At 41.2% G+C, this 21,150-nt stretch overlaps 1 protein-coding gene across 5 annotated transcripts in view; it reads right to left on the bottom strand.

The window, feature by feature from the left end:
- Positions 1–309: 309 nt before the first annotated feature.
- The window catches only part of LOC120304337 (GRAM domain-containing protein 2B-like), a 48,205-nt gene continuing 27,364 nt past the window's right edge, over positions 310–21,150 (bottom strand). For all 5 annotated transcript variants that reach the window (XM_039334765.1, XM_039334763.1, XM_039334761.1 and 2 more), the window contains 8 exons: positions 19,987–20,085; positions 19,634–19,705; positions 18,684–18,752; positions 17,394–17,439; positions 16,150–16,221; positions 14,987–15,071; positions 13,657–13,764; positions 310–2,359 (listed from right to left, as the gene is read on the bottom strand). In XM_039334765.1, coding sequence (XP_039190699.1) covers positions 2,344–2,359; positions 13,657–13,764; positions 14,987–15,071; positions 16,150–16,221; positions 17,394–17,439; positions 18,684–18,752; positions 19,634–19,705; positions 19,987–20,085 — 567 coding nt within the window. In that variant the 3' untranslated portion in view covers positions 310–2,343. The remainder of the gene's footprint in view (positions 2,360–13,656; positions 13,765–14,986; positions 15,072–16,149; positions 16,222–17,393; positions 17,440–18,683; positions 18,753–19,633; positions 19,706–19,986; positions 20,086–21,150) is intronic.

Genomic DNA, 21,150 nt, shown 5'->3' on the forward strand with positions numbered 1-21,150 from the left:
TAGAGTGGCTTTACAAACTCCCTTTTGAGTAAATCATGGCAAGTAAGCCTGTGCATAAAATGAATGCTGGTTAGGATAATTAAGACATTTTCAGTAACTGTCCTTAATTGGCTGTGTTCTAATGATGGCCTGGGAGCCATCAGTTGGAGAAGCATTAATTAAGATTCTTGTGCTGAGTGTGGGCTGGCAGTTGAACTTTCTAGGATGTCAACACTATGATTCAGTGACTCTTGGCAACATTGCCCTACCTTTTAGATCAGGGTTCAACATATTATACAATGCCAAGAGAGGTAATTAAGTACCTTCCCACATACTAATATACATATAGCTCACTCAAAGCTCATAAAGTTTGCATTGAGATCCCCAGAGAATGCTGAACTCTGTGTCATATGACAGCTTAAAGTCTAGTAATATTTTGGTACTGGTAATTGGTATGAAAATAATGCAATCTTGTGAAATTGCAAGAAGATTGGTGGCCCATTTTAAGACTGCTTTGGTCTTTTGAATGATTTGAGATAGGTTTTTACCAGCCTTTCCAGCCCATTGTGGTTCTTTTGAGCATCTTAATCCATTTTACCATTCCTAACTTTCCTAATGGAACTGATTTTTTTCCCATTTTCAGCAGTTTTTAGGAGGAAAATAGTTTAAGACACAATTTAGATTTGGGGGGGGGGGATTGTTTTGGTTCCTTAAATCTTTACCAAGAATCATGATATTTGCAGTTTGCAGTACAGTCACAAAGGAAACAGCAGTCTGCTCTAAACATTTGAATGCTCACTGATTATTACCCCTTTCAAACATCTGACTTGACTTTCTGCAGCAAGAATTTTTCAGACCAGGGATTGCAATCCTGATTAAAACCATAGCAAGAGCCAGGATAAAAAAGGACAAAAGAAAAAATGGATAATAATCTACATTAAAATAATCACTCCTCTTTTGTCATGGTGCTTACTACACGATTATATGTACACTTCTTATATATTTCCACTTGATCTATAACGATGTTTTTCAAATTTGGTACCTCAAGATGTGTGGACTTCAAGTCCCAGAATTCTCCAGCCAAGCTGGGGAATTCTGGGAGTTGAAGTCCACAAACCTTAAAGTTACAAAAGTTTAAAAAAATACTGATCTATACATATGTCATATTTATTATTTTATATATTAAAATAAGTGGCACTTTATATCTCTGCCTGAAACTGTTATGTGTCTGAAGAGTAATTCTAAACCACATTGAGAGTTAAAGAAAAAAAACCCCAGAAATATGCCAGTAACGACTTTGGCTCCACAATATAGATACTGATGTAAAATGGTAGCAATAACATTCATTAAAGGTGTCAATCTGGTCTGTTTGACATAATGCTATTCACACAATGTATTCCAGCAAAGTTTAATAAAAGAGAAATGCTATTCTGCATTATAAATAACTGGATTTAATTTATGCCCAAATGGCTGATGTTTTAAAAATAAGATATCTGACATGAATCAAAATACAACTTATCCCTGAAAATGCTGGCGGGGGGGGGGAGGGCAGGGAAGGGAACGGGAAAGGGGAAAATCTGTGATGTTTTAAAACAATAACTAAATCTAGAACTCAGAGGTCCACATCAGGATCACGACCATTTTTCTCCATCTGAAATGCTACCTCAAGCAGGATCTGAAGGGCCAGCCCTTTCCCTGCTCACCTCTAACAGTTTCTACTTTGTGGTAGATCACGTTTGAACACGGAGGCTCCACAGTTTGTTTGTTTAAAAATTAATCACACCCCAATATTCCGAACTTTGGAGGTAGAGTCAACATTAAAGCTGTCAGTGAAATCACAAGCCTCTTAAACCACCCCTTACACTAATTACAAAAATATTACACAGGTGCAAGGTGATAGAGCATATCTTTCCTGGCCTTTAAAAAAATTCAGAGGAAGGGGAAAAGGTAGGGACTTTTCCCCCACACAGTCCCCTTAAAAGAGAGGTGTTTCACCTTTACCTTCTTCTTTTACAGGATAATGTTGGGAGTAAAAAAGTTTCTAAATTTTGGCTTTTCAAGGCACACTCTAGATCCACGGCGGATCAGTCTCCAAATTTGCCTGGTGCACAGGCATCTTTTAAAAGTCATATTTCTATATTCTCTACTTCTTGGGGGGGGGGAACCCTCTATTTCCAGAGAAGTTGGGGGGGGGGGAATAACCTTGAACAGAACTGATGTTGTAGGTCTTGCGTGGTTGATCTTCATTATTGAGAGCTAAGGAAAGTTCTGTGTCTCCTTTAAGTTTTGATCAGCCAGAGCAACAGTCACCCAAATTTCAGTTTCAGCTTCACCTTGCATAGATGCCCAGAACACGATTATTTCTCAGCTTGCCTTATATCTAAATGGGGAAAAAAATATAAGAACAGTTATTAAAGATCATGAGTACCTTGCCACTTCAAGAAGTATGGTGAAATCTTGTAGATCAGGGCTTTTCAACTTTTTCACCCATTGTACCACTTTTAGGATATGGCAGCATCAGAGTACCACCAGTTGCCTAGCAAGGGGTCAAAAACTTGGTGACCAAAAAAAGAAAAAAAAGGAAAAAAGTGATAAAGTGCAGGTAGTCCTCGACTTACAACAATTTGTTTAGTGACTGTTTGAAGTTACAATGGCACTGAAAAAAGTGCCCCCCAAGCCACAGCTGAGCAAGACACCTGCCTGTCCACCCGGCAACGCTCTTCCTCCTGTCCGAGGTTTTCATTGTCGTGAGCATTTCTGTTGACGACTGACAGCGGGAATGGGGTGGGGGGTTGTTTGGTTTTTATGCTCCCCCGTCTGCTGGGTGGTTGCAGCAGGTTTTGGTCACTTCACATGACCCTGGGACACTGTGACCATCATAAATATGAATCAGTTGCCAAGCATCTGAATGTAAATCACAAGACCCTGGAGATGCTGCAACATTCCAGCTGATCGGCGCTTCTTCTGGGCTCAGCAGAAGCGCCAGGATCAGTGCTGCTTTCCAGCTGATTGGTGCTTCTTCAGGGCTCAGCAGAAGCGCCAGGATCAGTGCCGAGCTCCAGCTGGAGCCTGGCGCTTCCGCTGAGCCCTGACAGCCCCGAACAAGTGCCAATCAGCTGGAAAGCGGCACTGATCCTGGTGCTTCCGCTGAGCCCTGACAGCCCTGCCACTGCAGCCATCTCTCACTCAGGCTTCTGCTCTGCTGCCACCGGTTCAGCTCATTCTCCTCCCCCGCTACCACTTTTCTGGGATGGTTGCATACCACCTGCCAGGTGCCAATGTACCACAGGTGGTACCCGTACCACTGGTTGAAAAGCCCTGTTGTAGACTAAGGATAACATATTGCGTCAAGTGATAAGACTTTTTAAAAATTCTCATATTTGTGTGACAGACATCCAGGATAGGACAGTGATATCACATATATATGCACGCAAAAATATTACCTAGGTCAGAGGACCCCAACCTTTTGGACACGAGGGACCGGTTCTGTGGAGAGAGGTTTTTCCATGGACCGGAGGGGGCGTGGTTTCACGCGCTGCCTGCACTCCACAAATGGGGCTTCACTTGCTTGTGTGGTCCAATTTCTGGCATCCTACGGCCCGGTGCCGGTCCACAGACCAGGGGTTGGGGACCTCTGACTTAGGTGCAAGGTGATAAAGCCTACCTTCCCTGGCCTTTAAAAAAAGTCAGAGGAAGGAGAAAAGGGGGGGGGGGTTGTTCACACAATCCCCTTAAAAGAGAGATGTTTTACCTTTACCATCTTCTTTTATAGGGAAATGTTAGGAGTAAAAATGCATGGAAAAAGAGAGAGCTGTTTTTTTTTTTTGGCATACTTTAAAAAAATTGTTTAAAACATTTCAGAGACCTAGCATCTTTTTGTGTGGCTGAATTTCAGGATGGGATTCAAGCAAAAGGGACAGGCAGCCACTTCACAGCCCCCCCCTCCCCTGTGTGTGTGTGTGTGTGTGTGTACATTTTAACATTTTGTTTGCTGAGCTCAAATAGTTTAGTCCGAGATATTCAGGCCCAAACGAAGCTATCTCAGACTAGTTGCCAAGGTTAATTAATTGGATTAGATTTGAGCAATGCAATACCCACAATTGACTCAGTTAAACATGTTGCGCAAATAATACCAAATCAGTCCTTTACACAGATGAACACAGAACAAAATGTATTCTTAGTCATTAAATGCACACTGCAAGCCATTTTCCCTACTGTCCAATACCAGATTCATGTAACGCTTTTAACCATCCATCTTCAACAGTACTAAATGAATCCTTGCACTTTGTTGTTCTTCTATTTTGGGAGGAAAAGACTTAGCTGCATCCTTTGAATGTTGCAATTTTTGCCCAAAGGAACCAGGAGAGCGTGTCTAGACACTCTCAGGCATCGGGTATTAAGAAAAGAACCACAGCTACTGAGTCATTGAGAGCTGTCACTATCCAACTTGAAGTAAGAACAACAGCATTAAAACAACCAGAAGCAATGTGGATTTTGTAAGCTCTTTGTTTAACAACACAAATATAAATAAATAAAATTTCCTTCTAAGCCACTATGTGAAATCAACTTCCCCAAAGAGCGGGAAGCCATTTCTACATAGAAAGATTCTTCTGTGTGCTGCCACTCAAAAGTCACAGTGGAATGTGTTTCCTATTTCTGCTTCCTTAAAGTGTCTACACATTATTCCATTGGTCCTTTTTCACCTCTCTGAAGATTTCAACTCCATCCAACCACAACTTACTCGTTCTCCTTTCTCCTCACCCATGTAGTTCCTTTTCTTTATGTAGGTTTGCAATCTAACCATCATTCATTATCTCTAGATGACCCAACCGCTTCAACATATTTCTTCAATGCTCATCATTCCCTTTAGTCTGCATTAATTGAGCACCCATTTATTCTTATCTCTTATTTTCATCTCACATGTACTTAACCACTTTATTTCCACAGCATTCAACTTCCTCCCTGTCACCCAAATATAAACAATGCTCAAAAATGAATTATGGAGTCCTCTCTGAGCTTTGTTATTTACTTGCAGACATTTCACTACTTGATTAGGTAACTTGATCCATGCACTGAAAAAACATCTGCAAGCAAACAACCAAGTTACAATGCATTGAAAAAAGTCATTTATGACCATTTTTCACCTGCCCATTTCAACAGCCTTATGGTTACATGATCAAAATTAGGGCACTTGGCAACTGCATGCATTTATGACAGTTACAGTGTCCCAGGGTCACTTGTCACTTTTTGCGATCTTCTGACCAGCCAAGTCAATGGGAAAGCCAGATTCACTTAACAACCGTGTTCCCAAGTTAACAACTACAGTGATACACTTAACAACTGTGGCAGGAAAGTCATAAAATGGGTCAAAACTCACTTAACAACTATCTTGCTAAGCAATGAAAAATTTGGGTTCAGTTGTGGCCGTATGCCAGGACTACCTGTATATAACTGTTCTCCCTCCTCAGTCACAGTATCCATCCCACCCTGTCCCTCGCCCAGTATTTTGTTGTTTCTGCAAGAAAGACTGCTGTGGAAAAGAGAGGCTCTGCTACATTCAGGAGAGAAGCCTCTACATCAGTGGTTCTCAACGTTTGTGTGACGGCGACCCCCGTCACACAAACGTGCTGCGCATGCGCGGCACGCATGCACGGTGCCGCCCCCTGAGGGGGAAAAATGGCGGATCGCCTTGTTTGGCGACCCCCGAGAAATGGTCGATCGACCCCAAATGGGGTCGTGACCCATAGGTTGAGAACCGCTGCTCTACATGACCAGGTAAGCTCACTTCCCAAGAAGGGTGGATTGGCTTCAGGTTTTGCCAAATATTTTTGATGCAATCTATTCTCTTCTAATCTTTCCACCATGTACCTGTTAATGCTTGTAAAACTGCAGACATTGCCCCAGGACCCGTGACCCACACATAGACACTCAACAGTCTTAAGTGGATTTTGAACCTTCCTATTTGAGTCTAGAGTAGACCAACAGTGGGGACTTAAAGAACTGAGATGTTTTAGCAAGGTAGGTGAAGTAGAACATAACATAGTCTCATTTCCTGAAAAAGCCAAACTCTGGCAGGTTGAGGTTGTGGCTTGGATGTTCTTCCCAGCTAACTAGTGCAGCTGCCAACTAGGAGAAGATGGCATGGGTTCAAACAAAACTAGCAAGTGGTACGTGTGCCAACAGATACTTTTGCACAAAAGTCAGATTGCACAAGAATCAGCCTCTGCATTCTTTCTCTGTGATGCAATTCTGCCTTAAGGTAATTGGTGAAGATGGAAAATCAAGTCTTTGATGTCCCAGTTTCCCTTATTTTCTGCTTTTGCCCGCCAGGTTGAGGAAGGCTGACTTCTAAAACACCTTTTCAAAACAACATGTGTGTCTGAAAAAAGCTGTAACAAAGTGATGGCTGTTGGTATTTATTCTGATATTATAGAGCAATGTTTCTTAGCTTTAAGGTGTCTAGACATCTCTAAATTAAGAACCAGAAAGGTCATATTTGTCAATGGTTTACTTATGTGCAGTTGACAGAGATTCAAACTGGATGAGAAGTATTTTGTTTTTATGAATGAGAATATGTACTAATGAAGATGAATACAATGAGGGCAATTAACAGTGGAACAACTTGCCTTCAGAAATTGTGGGCACTCCATCACTGGAGATTTTTAAGAGGAGACTAGACAGTCACTTGTCCGAAATGGTATAGGGCACAGGTCGGCAACCTGCGGCTCCGGAGCCGCATGCGGCTCTTTGAGCCTTCCCCTGTGGCTCCCAGCCTCCTCTGCCTTTGCAGAGAGAGACAGAGACAGAGAGAGGCAATTGCGCTTCCTTGCTTCTCTCTCTCTCTTTCTCTCTCTCTCTCTCTCTGTTTGTGTGTGTGTGTAAAAGTATGTGTGTGTGTAAAAGTGTGTGTGTGTGTGTAAAAAAGAGAGTTCACTCACATTGTTCTCCGAGGAGCTGACTCCCTTTGCTGCGTCTCAGCAGGAAGCAGGAAGGGCAGGAGAGCTAGCTAGCCCAGCTAGGCTGACTCAGGAATTCTGGGAGTTGAAGTCCATGAGTCATAAAAGAGACGAGGTTGCCTACCCCTGAGATTGTTGGAGAACAACTTGAAGCTTGCCAGGTGAGCAGCAGATGGGGGGGGGGGAGAAAGAGAGAGAGAGAGAGAGAGGGAGGGGGAGAGAGAGGAAAGAGAGAGAAAGAAAGAGAGTGGGGGAAGAGGAGTGGCAGACCAAGGGCAGAGAGGGAGGGAGGGAGAGAGACAGAGAGAGAGAGACCCTTTTGACATCTAAAATGAAGATAACACTGCATATATCCTTTTTTTACCTGTGTGTGTATGTAATTTTATTCTCTTAAAGCATTCTTTCGGTGATCATTGTTTTAATAGTATGGATATTCCCAAGAGTCATATTTTTACTTTTATTTTTAATGTGTGTGTGTGTGTGTGTGTGTGTGTGTGTGTATACACACACACACATACACAAACACTCTCTCTCTCTCTCTCTCTCTCACACACACACACACACACACACTATAATAAAGATAAAAAAGGATATATGCAGTGTTATCTTCATTTTAGATATCAAAAGGGTTTTGCGGCTCCCGGTGTTTTGTTTTTGGTGGGAAACGGGTTCAGGTGGCTCTTTGAGTGTTTTGGGTTGCCTACCCCTGGTATAGGCTATCCTGCTTGAGCAGGGGGCTGGACTAGAAGACCTCCAAAGTCCTATTCTATTCTATTCTATTCTATTCTATTCTATTCTATTCTATTCTATTCCATTCCATTCCATTCTCTATTCTATTCTATATGACTTAATGTGCCTACAGCTTAATGCTTCAGCAATGGAAGAATAGGCAGAGAAAAGGTTTATCCCGACACTGAATTACAATTTGAAAGATATATTTTTTTTGTAAGATGGTACAGGTAATCCTCCAGTTAGAACCGTAATGGACTCTGCCCATCATGGTCATTTATTTATTTATTTATTTATGAGACTTATATACCGCTTTAAGTGCGAGCACTCTCCAAGCGGTGTACACCAGTAAGCAATGTATATATATATTTACATTGCCCCCAACAATCTGGGTCCTCATTTTACCTACCCCGGAAGGATGGAAGGCTGAGTCAACCTTGTGGTCATAACTTGTGATGATCATAAAGCAGGATGGTCACATAACTCACCTGATTTTATGACCTTTTTAAACAGCAGTTGTTAAGTGAATGTCATGGTCATTAAGCAAACTCGCTATGAGCTGGTTTCGCTGAAAACAGTTGTAAAATGCAGTCAGATGACCCCGGCACACTGTAAACAGCCCTAAAAGTGGCCTGATTGCTGTGTGCCCAACCTATGGATGTAAGTCAAGGACTACCTGTATTTTAACAATTGATAAATTGTCATATAAGATTATGTCAAATATACGTTGGAAATTTAATCAATCTGAAGGTACTTTTATCATCTCTGGTGGACATGTAAGAAAGCTAATAAATATTGAGAACAGATTTGTATTATAGTTCAACGAATTCTTTAAAAATGTACAATTGAAACCAGAGGTTTCCTTCTAGATTTTATAAACAGATTTTTTTAAAAAAGGGACTTTGCTTTTATATAGTGCTGGCTGATGAGGAATTCTGGGAGCTGAAGTCCAGACATCTTAAAGTTTCTAAGGTTGAGAAACGCTGACACAGAGAGTAAGAAAGATGACATGACAGAGATATGTGGGCTCGGTTGCCTAGGGAACAGAGACTAAGGCCTTTTGTAATGTTCAAAACCAGCTCAGACAATCAACACCCTAATTCACTGAACTATAAGAGGAACAGATAAAGCATCATCAGACTTTCCTCATGCTACTATTATAGTGCCACTCAATAAAGGTAAGTTTATCCATCCTGTGGAATTGATTTCATGAACTGGTTTATCTAGTGAGGCCAACAGATAAATATTCTCCTAAACATTTGTATGTCAGCTGTCATTTGAGAATAAACTCTTTAAAATCAGTTGCAAAAACTGCAGCCCGATAATTCTCTCTCTCTCTCTCTCTCTCTCTCTCTCTCTCTCTCTCTCTCTCTCTCTCTCTCTCTCTCACACACACACACACACACACACACAAATTGCTCCAAAGGTTTAGGCTGATATAAAGCACAGAAAAGTTATTAAATCCATGGGAAGTAACCTAATTAACCATTCATCAATTAATGTCACTTCATTTAAAAAACATTTAAATGTACATAACATTTTTTGTAGTCTGGTCCTTGATCGCAAAACAGTTGTATACTTCTCAGGGGCATCCAAGAAGGGGGGGAGCTGAAAAAATTCAAGATAGTAACCACAACTATAAAGGCCCACTTCTTTTTAACATGTGTGCATACAAAAGGAGGGGGCATCAGTCAGGCAGTCACAGTGCCATCTTGACTTTTTTGAACCTCCCTCCCTTACAGATGTTTTGATGCCCCCTTGCTGGACATAATATTAAAATATATTAACTCTCTGCTTTTGGTAGAGTAGCATTGTTAAGCATTGGAGTGCAGACCCATCTCAGATGCAGCCCTCTTACATGTTGCTAAAAATCAGCTTCCAAGAACTTAACTGGCATCTTTAGTGCTGAGGAATGTCAAGAGTTGAAATTTAGAATTACACATAAGTTCAACCCTGGGGAAAAGTTGCTGGCTTCAATGGGACTTACTTCGGAGCATATAGGTTGTCTTCGACTTACAACTGGAATGGGACCACTTGCCTGGAATGGGACCACTTGCCAGCCAGGTCGCCACGGGACAATTCAACATACACAAAAGTTTAATCAATTTTGATGGAACGGTAGCCATCAATAAAATAAAAAGGTCAATCCAGAAATATAAGAGTTACAATAATTTTGACAAAAACGTGGTCACCAATAATAAAAGTGCTTGAATGAAATGATTAATACAGCGTTGAATTGTCCCGTGGCGAATTGTCCTGCAGTGACTTGGCTGTAGTGAGTTGGCTGTGGCGAGTTGCAACCGCAATTGAGATCAGAATTTCCATTGCTAAGCAAGGGGGTTGTTAATGAGCCACACCTGATTTTACAACCTTTATTGTCACTGTTGTTAACTGAATAGCTGCAACTGCGAAGTGAATCACACTCTCGTTACCCAAATCTGGATTTCCTCCATTGACTTTGCTTGTCAGAACCAGCTGGGAGGGTCATGACCCCAGGATGCTGCCAGCCACAGTAAATACAGGCTGGTTGCCAAGTGTCTGAACTTTAATCACATGTTCCTGGGGATGCTGCCAGGGTCATAAGTGCAAGGACCAGTCATTGTCAGGTCCACCATCACTGGATTGTGCCTTGCTGGTGTCCTGCCATTAAGAAGGGGGGAGGGAGGAGGTTTGTTGGGTGCTGTTGCTTCAAATGTGGGAAATAGGGAAGGGGAGTGACAATGGAAGAAGAGCCGTTCTCCACTAAACTGGCTTGTACCAGGATCTTCAAGGCCGTTTGCCCTGAGAATGGAATGTTACCGGTTTGACACCTCAGAGTTTCTCAAAACATCTTCCTGGCACCACATTGGCTGGCTGGGGGACCGGTCATGGGGGGAGGGAGTGGGAAAGGAAAAGAATAGTTTTGTATTTTGCGCAGGAGTACCAGATTCTGCCTGGCTTTACTGCAATCATTTTCTTTCAGTAAAAGTTCCTCTGCTTCAACCAAATGGAACCACGGGTCTTACTTTCCTGATAACTAATTTTTTTAAGTGTAAAAAAAGTAACTTCAAGCAGTTGCTAAACAAATGGTTTTAAATTGAGGACTGCCTTAATTGCCTCAGATTTGAAAGAGGAATTGGCGTACAAACCCATTGGAAAAGAAACTTTAACAATAGGGATGGCTTAAGGATAAAGATATTTGCTCTTATGTGGGAGATGGATGCTGATAGAGAGAGGCACATTGTGAAATGAGAGAAGATGGTTTTGTCCTCCTCTGCCAAGTTTATGTAATATGGAGATTGTCCTCATTCCAGGCCATCTTAATCTCTCCTTGCCACACAAACCGGAGGAGAAGAGGCCTCTCTGCCAATAGTTATATAACAAGAAAGATCTAGCTGAAGGTGATAGAAACTGTGTTAAAGTTGGCTAAGAGAAGGTGTTACCATCCACACAACTCACGGGGATCTGATTTCTTTAAAGGAATAATTTAGACAGTTAATTCTTCCTTTAGAGAAATAAGACAGTTTTCCTTGAGGTAACCATCCAAAAATTACAGGAATGGGTAGCCAGCAGTAGCAGCATCTTCCTGTTAACACAAAGAGCTGTTTCAGAATGGCTTCTGGGATCGTCGACAATAGTCCTCGACTTACAACCATTAATTTAGTGACCACCTGAAATTACAAATTTTATAAAATGACTTGTGATTGTTTTTCACACTTAGAACTGTTTGCAGCATCCCCGAGGTCATGTGATTAAAATTCAAATGCTTGGCAACTGGCATTTTTTAATGATGGTTGCAGTGTCCTGGGGTCATGTGATCACCTTTTGCAACCTTCTGACAAGCAAAGTCAATGGGGAAGGCAGAGTCTCCTAACAACCACGTCGCTAACTTAACAACTGCAGGGATTCACTTAACAGCTGTGGCAAGAAAGGTCGTAAAATTCTCACTTAACAACCGTCTTGCTTAAGAGAAATGTTGGGCTCAATGGCGATTGTAAGTCAAGGACTATATCTGTACACACAAGTTCAGAAACTCAGAACTATCCAGCAATAAACAAAGATTATCTAGGGCAGGAGTCTGAAACCTTGACAACTTTAAGACTTGTGGACTTCAACTCCCAGAATTCCTCAGCAACATAGCTGGCTGAGGAATTCTGGGAGCTGAAGTCCACCAAGTTTTAAAGTTGTCAAGGTTGGAGACCCCTGGTCCAAGGTGTTGAAGGATCTGTTGAAGATAATCATTGAACTACCAACTGCCAGAAGACTGGAGATGTTGTTCCTGGCTTCAAACTAGAGAAGATGGAGAATTTGGGACATTATAGACCAGTAGATTGGATGTCTACACTAGACAAGGATATTTGTGAACATTTGTAGAGGAACTCAGCAATTAACAAGGGCCAACAAGGTTTTGTCACAAACAAGTTATGCCATATTAGTCTTATCTCCCATTTTGAAATAGTATTAGGTTAATAGGGAGAATGCTGTGGGCACAGTGTACCTTGAATTCAGCAAAGCATTTAACAAAGTGTCTCATGTTGTTTTGACGAATACAATGGTAAAATATAGGCTATAGGTTCCTACTGATTCACAGCTGGCTAATGACCACACCCAGAGAGTTGGTACAAATGCTTCCATATCAGATTGGAAACCGGTTAAGAAAGATGGCACCGGACTTTGACTTATTTTCCAACATATTGGCTAATTATCTGAATAATGGGATTAAGAGGATGATTATTTAGAGATGACACAAAACTAGGAGTGGCTGCCATTTTAGAAGAGGAAGAGAAGGTTCAAAAATATCTAGACAGGATTGAACCATGGGACAAAATGAACACAATAACATTTAATTGGGAGAAATGTTGGAAAGAAAAGGAAAAGTTCAAGTAATCTCCTCCAGGATAGAAGCAACCTAGAACTAAGGAGAAATTTCCTGACAATGAGAACTATTAACCAATGGAACGCCTTGCCTCCAGAAATTGTAGGTGCTCCATCACTGGAGGTTTTTAAGATGAGATTGGACAACCATTTGTCTGAAATGGTGTAGGGTCTCCTGCTTGAGCAGGGGCTGGACTAGAAGACCTCCAAGGTCCCTTCCAACTTTATTATTATTATTATTATTATTATTATTATTATTATTATTATTATTATTAAGCTATTCTCCAAAGCACCTGAAGGCAAGACAAGAAGCAACAGATGGAAACTAATCAAGGAGAGAAGCAACCTAGAACTAAGGAGAAACTTCCTGACAGTTAGAACAATTAATCAGTGGAACAACCTGCCTCCAGAAGTTGTGAATGCTCCAACACTGGATGTTTTTAAGAAGAGACTGGACAGCCATTTGTCTGAAATGGTGTAGGGTCTCTTGCTTGAGCAGGGGCTGGACTAGAAGACCTCCAAGGTCCCTTCCAACTCTATTAATCTGTTCTGTTCAAGTATCCAATAGCAGAGACCTGATCATACAAAATATACACGAAAAGGATCTGCACGTTCCAACAAATCACAAGCTGAATATAAGCCTGGAGTGTGAAGCAGAGCTGCTAAAAGGGATGTTTTTGCATTAAATACACCATCCGCCTCATTCCATTTTTTGAAACTACAATACTTGCATTTTTTAGTCACTAGTCAGAAGTTTACTTTGATATATATCAGGGGTCCCCAATCCCTGGTCCATGGACTGGTACTGCTCCATAGCCTGTTGGGAATTTGGGCCATGCAAACAGCAGGTCAGAGCACAAAGCTTCAACTGTGCACGCGTGGGTTTAGGTCGCACACGTGAAACCATCCCGTTCCTGCCACCATCGCCTCTGCTGCCAGTCCGTGGAGCCAAAAGAGTTGGGGACCGCTGCTACCGTATATACCGGGGTAGGCAACCTTGGCTCTTTTATGACTGGTGGACTTCAACTGGATCAGAAATTCTGGGGGTTGAAGTCCACCAGTCATAAAAGAGCCAAGGTTGCCTATCCCGGTATATATGTTGTCTATCTTTGTACAAATTAAGGAACAAAACACTCACTGATGTTGAAGGTCCAATTCAGGCCAAGCCCCCATGGAAGTCAGCTGTTCTTCCAGCTGGATGATACGCAGACCAATGTAGCCTGAAGAACAAAGTAGGAGAACGGCCCTATGGGAGATGCAAACAAAGCTTGTTAAAAAGTCAGCATTGGGAAAAGAAGTAACATCTAAAGATATTCCTAGCTCAGCCCTGAAATCTCTTGTGATGACTTCTAAAGAGGTACAAGATCCAGATTCCAAAACAGCTTGAATGACAGTGACTAGAGCAATTTGTTTTTTAGCATTCTATTTCAATTCTCTTAATTTTAATCATTTTGTATTCCTTTTTTTTACTTTTTATTATATTGTAAGCTGTCTGAACTCAGTGTATCAGTAAAAAAGGATGGCATAAAAAATTAAAATTTGAACCATTTTCCTTCATTCCTTTACCCACAATTTAAAAAAATAGGAAAGATTGTCCGGGAATCTGTTCCTAGCATTCCAGAGGCCAGTTTTAAATTACAGGGAAACAGATTCCAGCTAAATGTTGCAAAGTGCTTCCTAGTTATATGTAACAGTTCAACATGATGAAGCAAAAAGGCAGGGAGCTAATAGAATAGAATAGAATAGAATAGAATAGAATAGAATAGAATAGAATAGAATAGAATAGAATAGAATAGAATAGAGCTGGAAGGGACCTTGGAGGTCTTCTAGTCCAGCCCCCTGCTCAAGCAGGAGAACCTATACCATCTCAGACAAGTGACTGTCCAGTCTCTTCTTAAAAACCTCCAGTGATGGGGTGCCCATGATTCTTGGAGGTAACTTCTGTTCCACTGATTAATTGTCCTCGTTAGGAAGTTTCTCCTTAATTCCAGGTTGCTTCTCTCTTTGATCAGTTTCCATCCATTTTTTCTTGTCCTGCCCTCTGGTGCTTTGGAGAATAACATGACCCCCTCTTCTTTGTGGCAGCCCCTCAAATACTGGAATACTGCTATCATGTCACCCCTATTCCTTCTTTTCTTTAGACTAGCCAAACCCAAGTCCTGCAGCTGTTCTAGCCAAGTGGAAGGCTACAATTAATTGAAGGCTGTTTGTTTGTGCATTTGAGAGGCAGATCCACCATATGGCTGCCATTGTACAGTCTTGTTACGAAAACAAAAATAGAATGCTCAATATCTGGCCTTAAAGTTTGGGGCATGTATTTAGAAAATCTCAGCTTGGCTTGTTCTTTGCTGGATGTTCAGAAAGAGGTTAGGTAATTTTCTATCTGAAAATTTGGAATTCTGCGCCAAGAAGATGGATGGACTAGATGGCCTCAATAGCCCCTTCAAACAGTTTTAAGGTTCACTCACAACAAGAGGTAGATAAGTATAATTGTGTTCAAACGGCACCGTTCAGTCCTCTGGTTTCTTTCTGACTTCATCGTCTGCCCTGTCTCTGCCAAAGGAAAGTTCATCACAGTTTATTACAAGATGGTGAAAAGATAACCAGATCCTTGTTTACTACACAATAGCAACACCAGCATGATTGGGAAATTTTACTTAGTTTTGGAAGACAACACCCAGCAAATGGGTTGAAAACAGCATCTCAAGGAATAGAGCTAAATACGGCAAGAGGAATTAATTTACCAAAGCATGCAGCTTGTCCTCAATTAACAAACATTTGTTTAGCGACCGTTCAACAGCCCTGAAAAAAGTGACTTATGACCAGTCCTCGCACTTACAACCACAGCTGTGTTCCCACAGTCATGTGATCAAAATGTGTATGCTTGGCAACCAGCATGTATTTACAATGGTTGCAGCATCTTGGGCCATGTGATTGTTACTTGTGATCTTCCCAGCCAGCTTCTGACAGGCAAAGTCAATGGGAAAAGCCAGGTTAACTTAATGACCTCATGATTCACTTAAAAATTGCACTGATTTGCTTAACTGTGGCAAAAAGGTTATAACATCAAGCATGACTCATTTAACAACCACCTTGCTTAGCAGTGGAAATTCTGGTCCCAATTCTGATCATAAGTCAAGGATTAACTCTATCTACAGAATTACTCCAGTTTGCAGGTCTTCGGCAGTTGGTCTTTTCCCTCCTATATTGTTATTGCTCACTTGGGATAAACTTGTTCCAATTTAGGACAGCTGAGATCCATTTTTACAGCGCTCTATATCTCCCAATATAGGTGACTGAAATTCTACAGCAAACCACTGGTTTTTGGTGGGCCAATGTTTTGGTTTTAAAATACAAGCTAGAATAGGCATCTTCCATTTTTATTATTTCTCTTAGTTCCCTGCAACCTGATTTACTAGAATTTCTTCTAGTAAATTTCTTTTGCCTTTGCCCCCAATTTAGCCCACCCCTATTGTTTAGCCACGACTATACCCTCTACGATTCTTGGAGGCAGGGTTTTTTTTTTTAAGGAACATTCCCCCTACTTCACAAATATTCTCCACTGCACTGAGAAATTCAGACCAGTTTTGCCCATCCACAACTCTCAAAACTGAAAGGATTGGTTACTTACTTTGCTGTTTTGTCTCCTGCTGTTGCTGTTCGCAAGACACTTCGTAGGATATCTGGATCCTGTCTGCCACATCTGTTAAATGAGAAGCAAACCCAAGTCCTAGTCAGCACACAGCCTAAGAATTGTCAATGAAAGTGGTGGATACTTTCTGTTTTTTAGAATCACTGATCAGCAGTAAAGGAAACAATGCTCAAAACAATTGCTGCAGGCTAGCATTTGGTAGGGTAGCAATGAAGGCCTTGGAAAAGATCATTCAGATGCTATGATATGTCTGTGATATTATTCAATTTTCCCTGTGACAATCTATGAAAGCAAAAGTTGGACTCTGAAGAAGCAGAATAGACAGAGCATTGATGCCTTTGAATTTTAGTGTCTATGTAGATTCTCAGTCATCCAGGTCATGCTTATCCCAAAAGTTCTTTTCAAAATGCTACACTTGGAATACTGCATCCAGTTTTGGTCACCATGATATAAAAAAGATGTTGAGACTCTAGAAAGAGTACAGAGAAGAGCAACAAAGATGATTAGGGGACTGGAGGCTAAAACATATAAGGAATGGTTGCTGGAATTGGATATGTCTAATCTAATGAAGAGAAGGACGAGGGGGGACATGATAGCAGTATTCCAATTCTCAGGGGCTGCCATAAAGAAGAGGGAATCAAGCTATTTTCCAAAGCGCCTGAAGGCAGGACAAGAAGGAACGGGTGGAAACTAACCAAGGAGAGAAGCAACCTAGAACTAAGGAAAAACTACCTGACAATTAGAACAATTAACCAGTGGAACAACCTGCCTCCAGAAGCGGTGAATGCTCCAACACTGGAAGTTTTTAAGAAGAGACTGGACAGCCATTTGTCCGAAATGGTATAGGGTTTCCTGCCTGAGCAGGGGTTTGGACTAGATGACCTCCAAGGTACCTTCCAACTTTATTATTATTATTATTATTATTATTATTATTATTATTATTATTATTATTACTATTATGGCAACTAAATTTTGTTTTTTTCTTGAAGACGTTTCACTTTTCATCCAAGAAGCTTCTTCAGTTCTGACTCAATGAGTTGATGCCAATTTGATGACACAATCAACCAACTGGCTGGGCAGGCTGGGATTTTGGTGTATCCAACAAAGCTACTCAGAGAAGCTTCGAAAGGTGACCTGGCCTTTAGGTGGAAGCACTTTGCCATTCCTTCCCATATATTCATTCAGCCTAAAAACATGGCAAAATAATTTAACTGCAATCTCACCTGTTTTCTCTGGAGAGTTGTAATTTGCATCTAATTCCTTAGAGTTCTACAAAGAAAGAAGAATGAGGATTGGTTGGGGGAAGCGTGTTCAGAATAATCCAGTAGCTTTTTGTTTAAAGATTGGACTGTACTAGGAATATCTAACACAGGTAATCCTCAATTTACAACAGGTTGCTTAGCAACCATTTGAAGTTATAATGAACCTCCCTGGGGGTATTTATAACCCAATCAAGTTAACGGAGATGGCCAAATTGACTGTTTTGATTAAAGAAAGAACACAACTGATTTTGTTTCTACTTGGAAACCACTTTTGGACTTTGTCCTTGCGGTGGAAAAAACCAAAACTTTGACTTTGGATTTTGCTGATTAGATAGGTTTGATGTTATCGAAATGCCGACTTTATATTATTATATAAAAGAAGAAAGTTGAGATCTTAAGTTACTACCATATTCTACTACCTCAAAAAGAAATCAGAAGTCAATGCCTTTTTTTAACTCCTCTGCCCGGCGTTTTTTCTCTTCCCTTTTTCCCTCCTTATCTTTCCATTATCTTCATTTTTCTTTGCATGTTTCATATTTTATATTTTGATAAACCAATAAAAATTTGTAAACTTGGGGGTATTATAACCCAGTTCCAAAGTTCAGATAGCCACATTTCCCCCCCCCCACGTGGAAATGTGACCACACGTCAGACATTCAGCAAAAGACCTGTATTTATGGCTGTTTACAGCCTCCTGCAGTCATGTGACTGCATTTTATAATGGTTTTAGTTTCAGTTTTTGACATTTATTTTTGGTTTTTGACAAACCCAACCTTCAGCAAACCATTGGTTCATTTGACAATTCTGGCAATTACTTAACGCCTGCCACAAATAAGGTCATAAAATCGGGTTGGTCACATAAGTCATATTTTATGACCATCAGGCTCCATTACAGTAGTAAGTTGAGGACTACTACCTGTACTATAAATGAGCCTGTTTGATTGCGGGGTTATCATATCAAATTTGGGCTGCAAGAACTGAGACAACTAGGTGGAAGCAAAGATATGTAGATGATATTTATGAACACTTTGCTGCCACCCCATGGCCACCTAGAGTTTTGCAGCCCAGGTAAGATGGGCTCCCCAAGATAAATTGGAAGCAATGTAGTGCTTGAAAGAACAATTCTCCACCCCCGATACTTTATCATCCCATAAAGTATTAGCAGCATAACCATTTATTTCCTAATAATAAAAGTGTATGAAAGAGAATGTTTATATTATTTGTGACTTCCTTGCCCTTGAACATACACACCAGGGGTACTTTCAGGAGATGCTCTGAGCTGATGGAAGGTACATTTGGACTGTTACTCTGACTGCTGTCCTGGAAGCAGCACAAAGAGAAAGAGGAAATATTAGTCTGGTCCAACAAAGTGGAGCTGAGATATCAGAAGCAACCTTTGATTTTACATCTTGGGGTATTATAAAAGTCTCCCATCTCACTTTACGGTATTTAAGACTACCTAATAATTTTGAAAAGGCAAAAATCACCACAAGCATCTCTGTGTGAATCACAGGTGGTCCTTGACTTACAACCACTTATTAAGTGACTTGAAGTTACAACGGCAGTGAAAAAAGTGACTTAGGACCGTTCTTCACACTTACGACCATTGCAGCATCCTTGTGGTCAAAATCCAGATGCTTGGCAACTGGCATGTATTTATCAGAGCTGCCCTGTCCCAGGGACATGTGATCACCTTTTGACAAGCAAAGTCAATGGGAAAGGCATAATTCCCTTAACAACCATCGTTACTAACAACTGCAGTGATTCACTTAACAACTGTGGCAAGAAAGGTTGTAACACGGGACAAAATTCACTGAACAATTGTCTTGCTTAGCAATGGAAATTTTGAGGTCAGTTGTGGTCATGAGTCAAGGACTGCCTGTATTAAAAAATGTTAGAATAATAATTGTTAGAATAATTGGCCACCCAAAATCAGTTGAAAAAGCAAATTCCTTGCTGTGCCCAACAGCAGAGCTAAAATAAACTGGACCTGGATCACAGAATCCTAGAACTGTGACATGGGAAGGGACCACTAAGGTCACGTAATCCAACATCTTGTGATGTGCAGGAAGTTAATTAAGCCATACTTGACAGCCCTAAGCCTATTGAGATTAGATGGGTGGGGATGGATGGATGGGGAAGGATTGCAAAAATAACTGGGACAGCTATGCAGCAACATTTCCAGTCTGGAGCTTAATTACCTTGAGATATTTACAAACAGAGCGCAGAAGCTGGTAGGCACTCTCCCGTGACCGGATGGAGCCAAACAGAAACTGCAATAGAGAGTAGAAGACAAACAGGACGTTACAGCACAAAGCAAATTCAGAGGCAATGCAGTTTGCTTCCTGATGGGGAGGGACCATCTGTTTTATGCAGCAGGCCCTGATGGAAGTAGTCAGGAAAAATAGTCTGAACTGGGATAAAAGAATTTCCAGGGTCTCAGCAACTTTTAGCCCATTTTCTCTTCCAAAGAAGGCCTGACCCACAACTAAGTTTGTCTGGTCTTTAGCTTTACCATTCAGACCAGGTAATCTGGCGAATAGAGGTCTCCTACCTTTTCGCCTTCAGATGTACGGATGCAAATGGCATTGGGTACCAACAAGGCCGTATTGGCCTTCTTTAGGACACTGATATTTGCCACCGGAATGATAACCTGCCCGGAGAAAAAGGGAGGAAGGAGGAAGTCAGCGACATAGATCGGCTTTTTATGGTTCCCGATCAGACTTTGGGAGAAGTGACTGTGATTGAGTTTACAGGTAGTCCTTGACTTACAACCATTCCTTTATTGACTGTTCGATGTTATAATGGCACTGAGAAAAGTGACTTACGGCCATCTTTCACACTTACAACCTTTGCAGCAACCCCATAGTCATGTGATCAAAATTCAGATGCTTGGCAACTGACTCATATTTATGGCGGTTGCAGTGTGCCGGGGTCACGCGATGCCCTTTTGCAAACTTCTGACAAGCAAAGTCAATGGGGAAGCTGGATTCACTTAACAACCGGGTTACTGACTTAATTAACGGTAGTGATTAACTTAACAACTGTGGCAAGAAAAGTCGTAAAATGAAGCAAGCCCCACTTAACAACTGTCTTGCTTAACAACAGAAATTTTGGACTCAACTGTATTTGCAAGTCAAGGACTATCTTTACACCCTGCACAAAGCCATCATGGCTAAGCAGAGAGCCTGCATACTACACTGGTGAAAGGGCTGGAGTGGGAGCCAGGATCAAATCTGCCTCGAATGTGGAAATCCTTTAACATGAATTAAAGATAAATCTTGGCTTGCCGGTAATTGGCTGGGAAGGTTGCAAATGGTGATCATGTGACCTCAGGATGCTGCAACTGTCATAAGTACAGGTAGTCTTTGACTTACGACCAAAACTGAGCCCAACATTTCTGTTGCTGAATGAGACATTTGTTTTGTCCCATTTTACGACCTTTTTGCCACAGTTCTTAAACAAATCAATGCAGTTATTAAGTTGTTAAACGAATCAGTGCAGTTATTAAGTTAATGATGAGGTTAAGTGAATCTGGCCTTCCCATCGACTTGGCTTGTCAGAAGGTTGCAAAAGGGGATCACATGACCCCAGGACACTGCAACCGTCATAAGTACAAGTCATTTGCCAAGCGTCTGAATTTTGATCACATGACCATGGAGATGCTGCAAAGGTCCAAAGTGTGAAAACCGGTCATAAGTTACTTTTTTCAGTGCTG

The sequence above is a fragment of the Crotalus tigris genome, unplaced genomic scaffold (assembly GCF_016545835.1).
Source record: "Crotalus tigris isolate CLP2741 ecotype Arizona unplaced genomic scaffold, ASM1654583v1 scf7180000017633.3093840, whole genome shotgun sequence".
Lineage (NCBI taxonomy): Eukaryota > Metazoa > Chordata > Lepidosauria > Squamata > Viperidae > Crotalus > Crotalus tigris.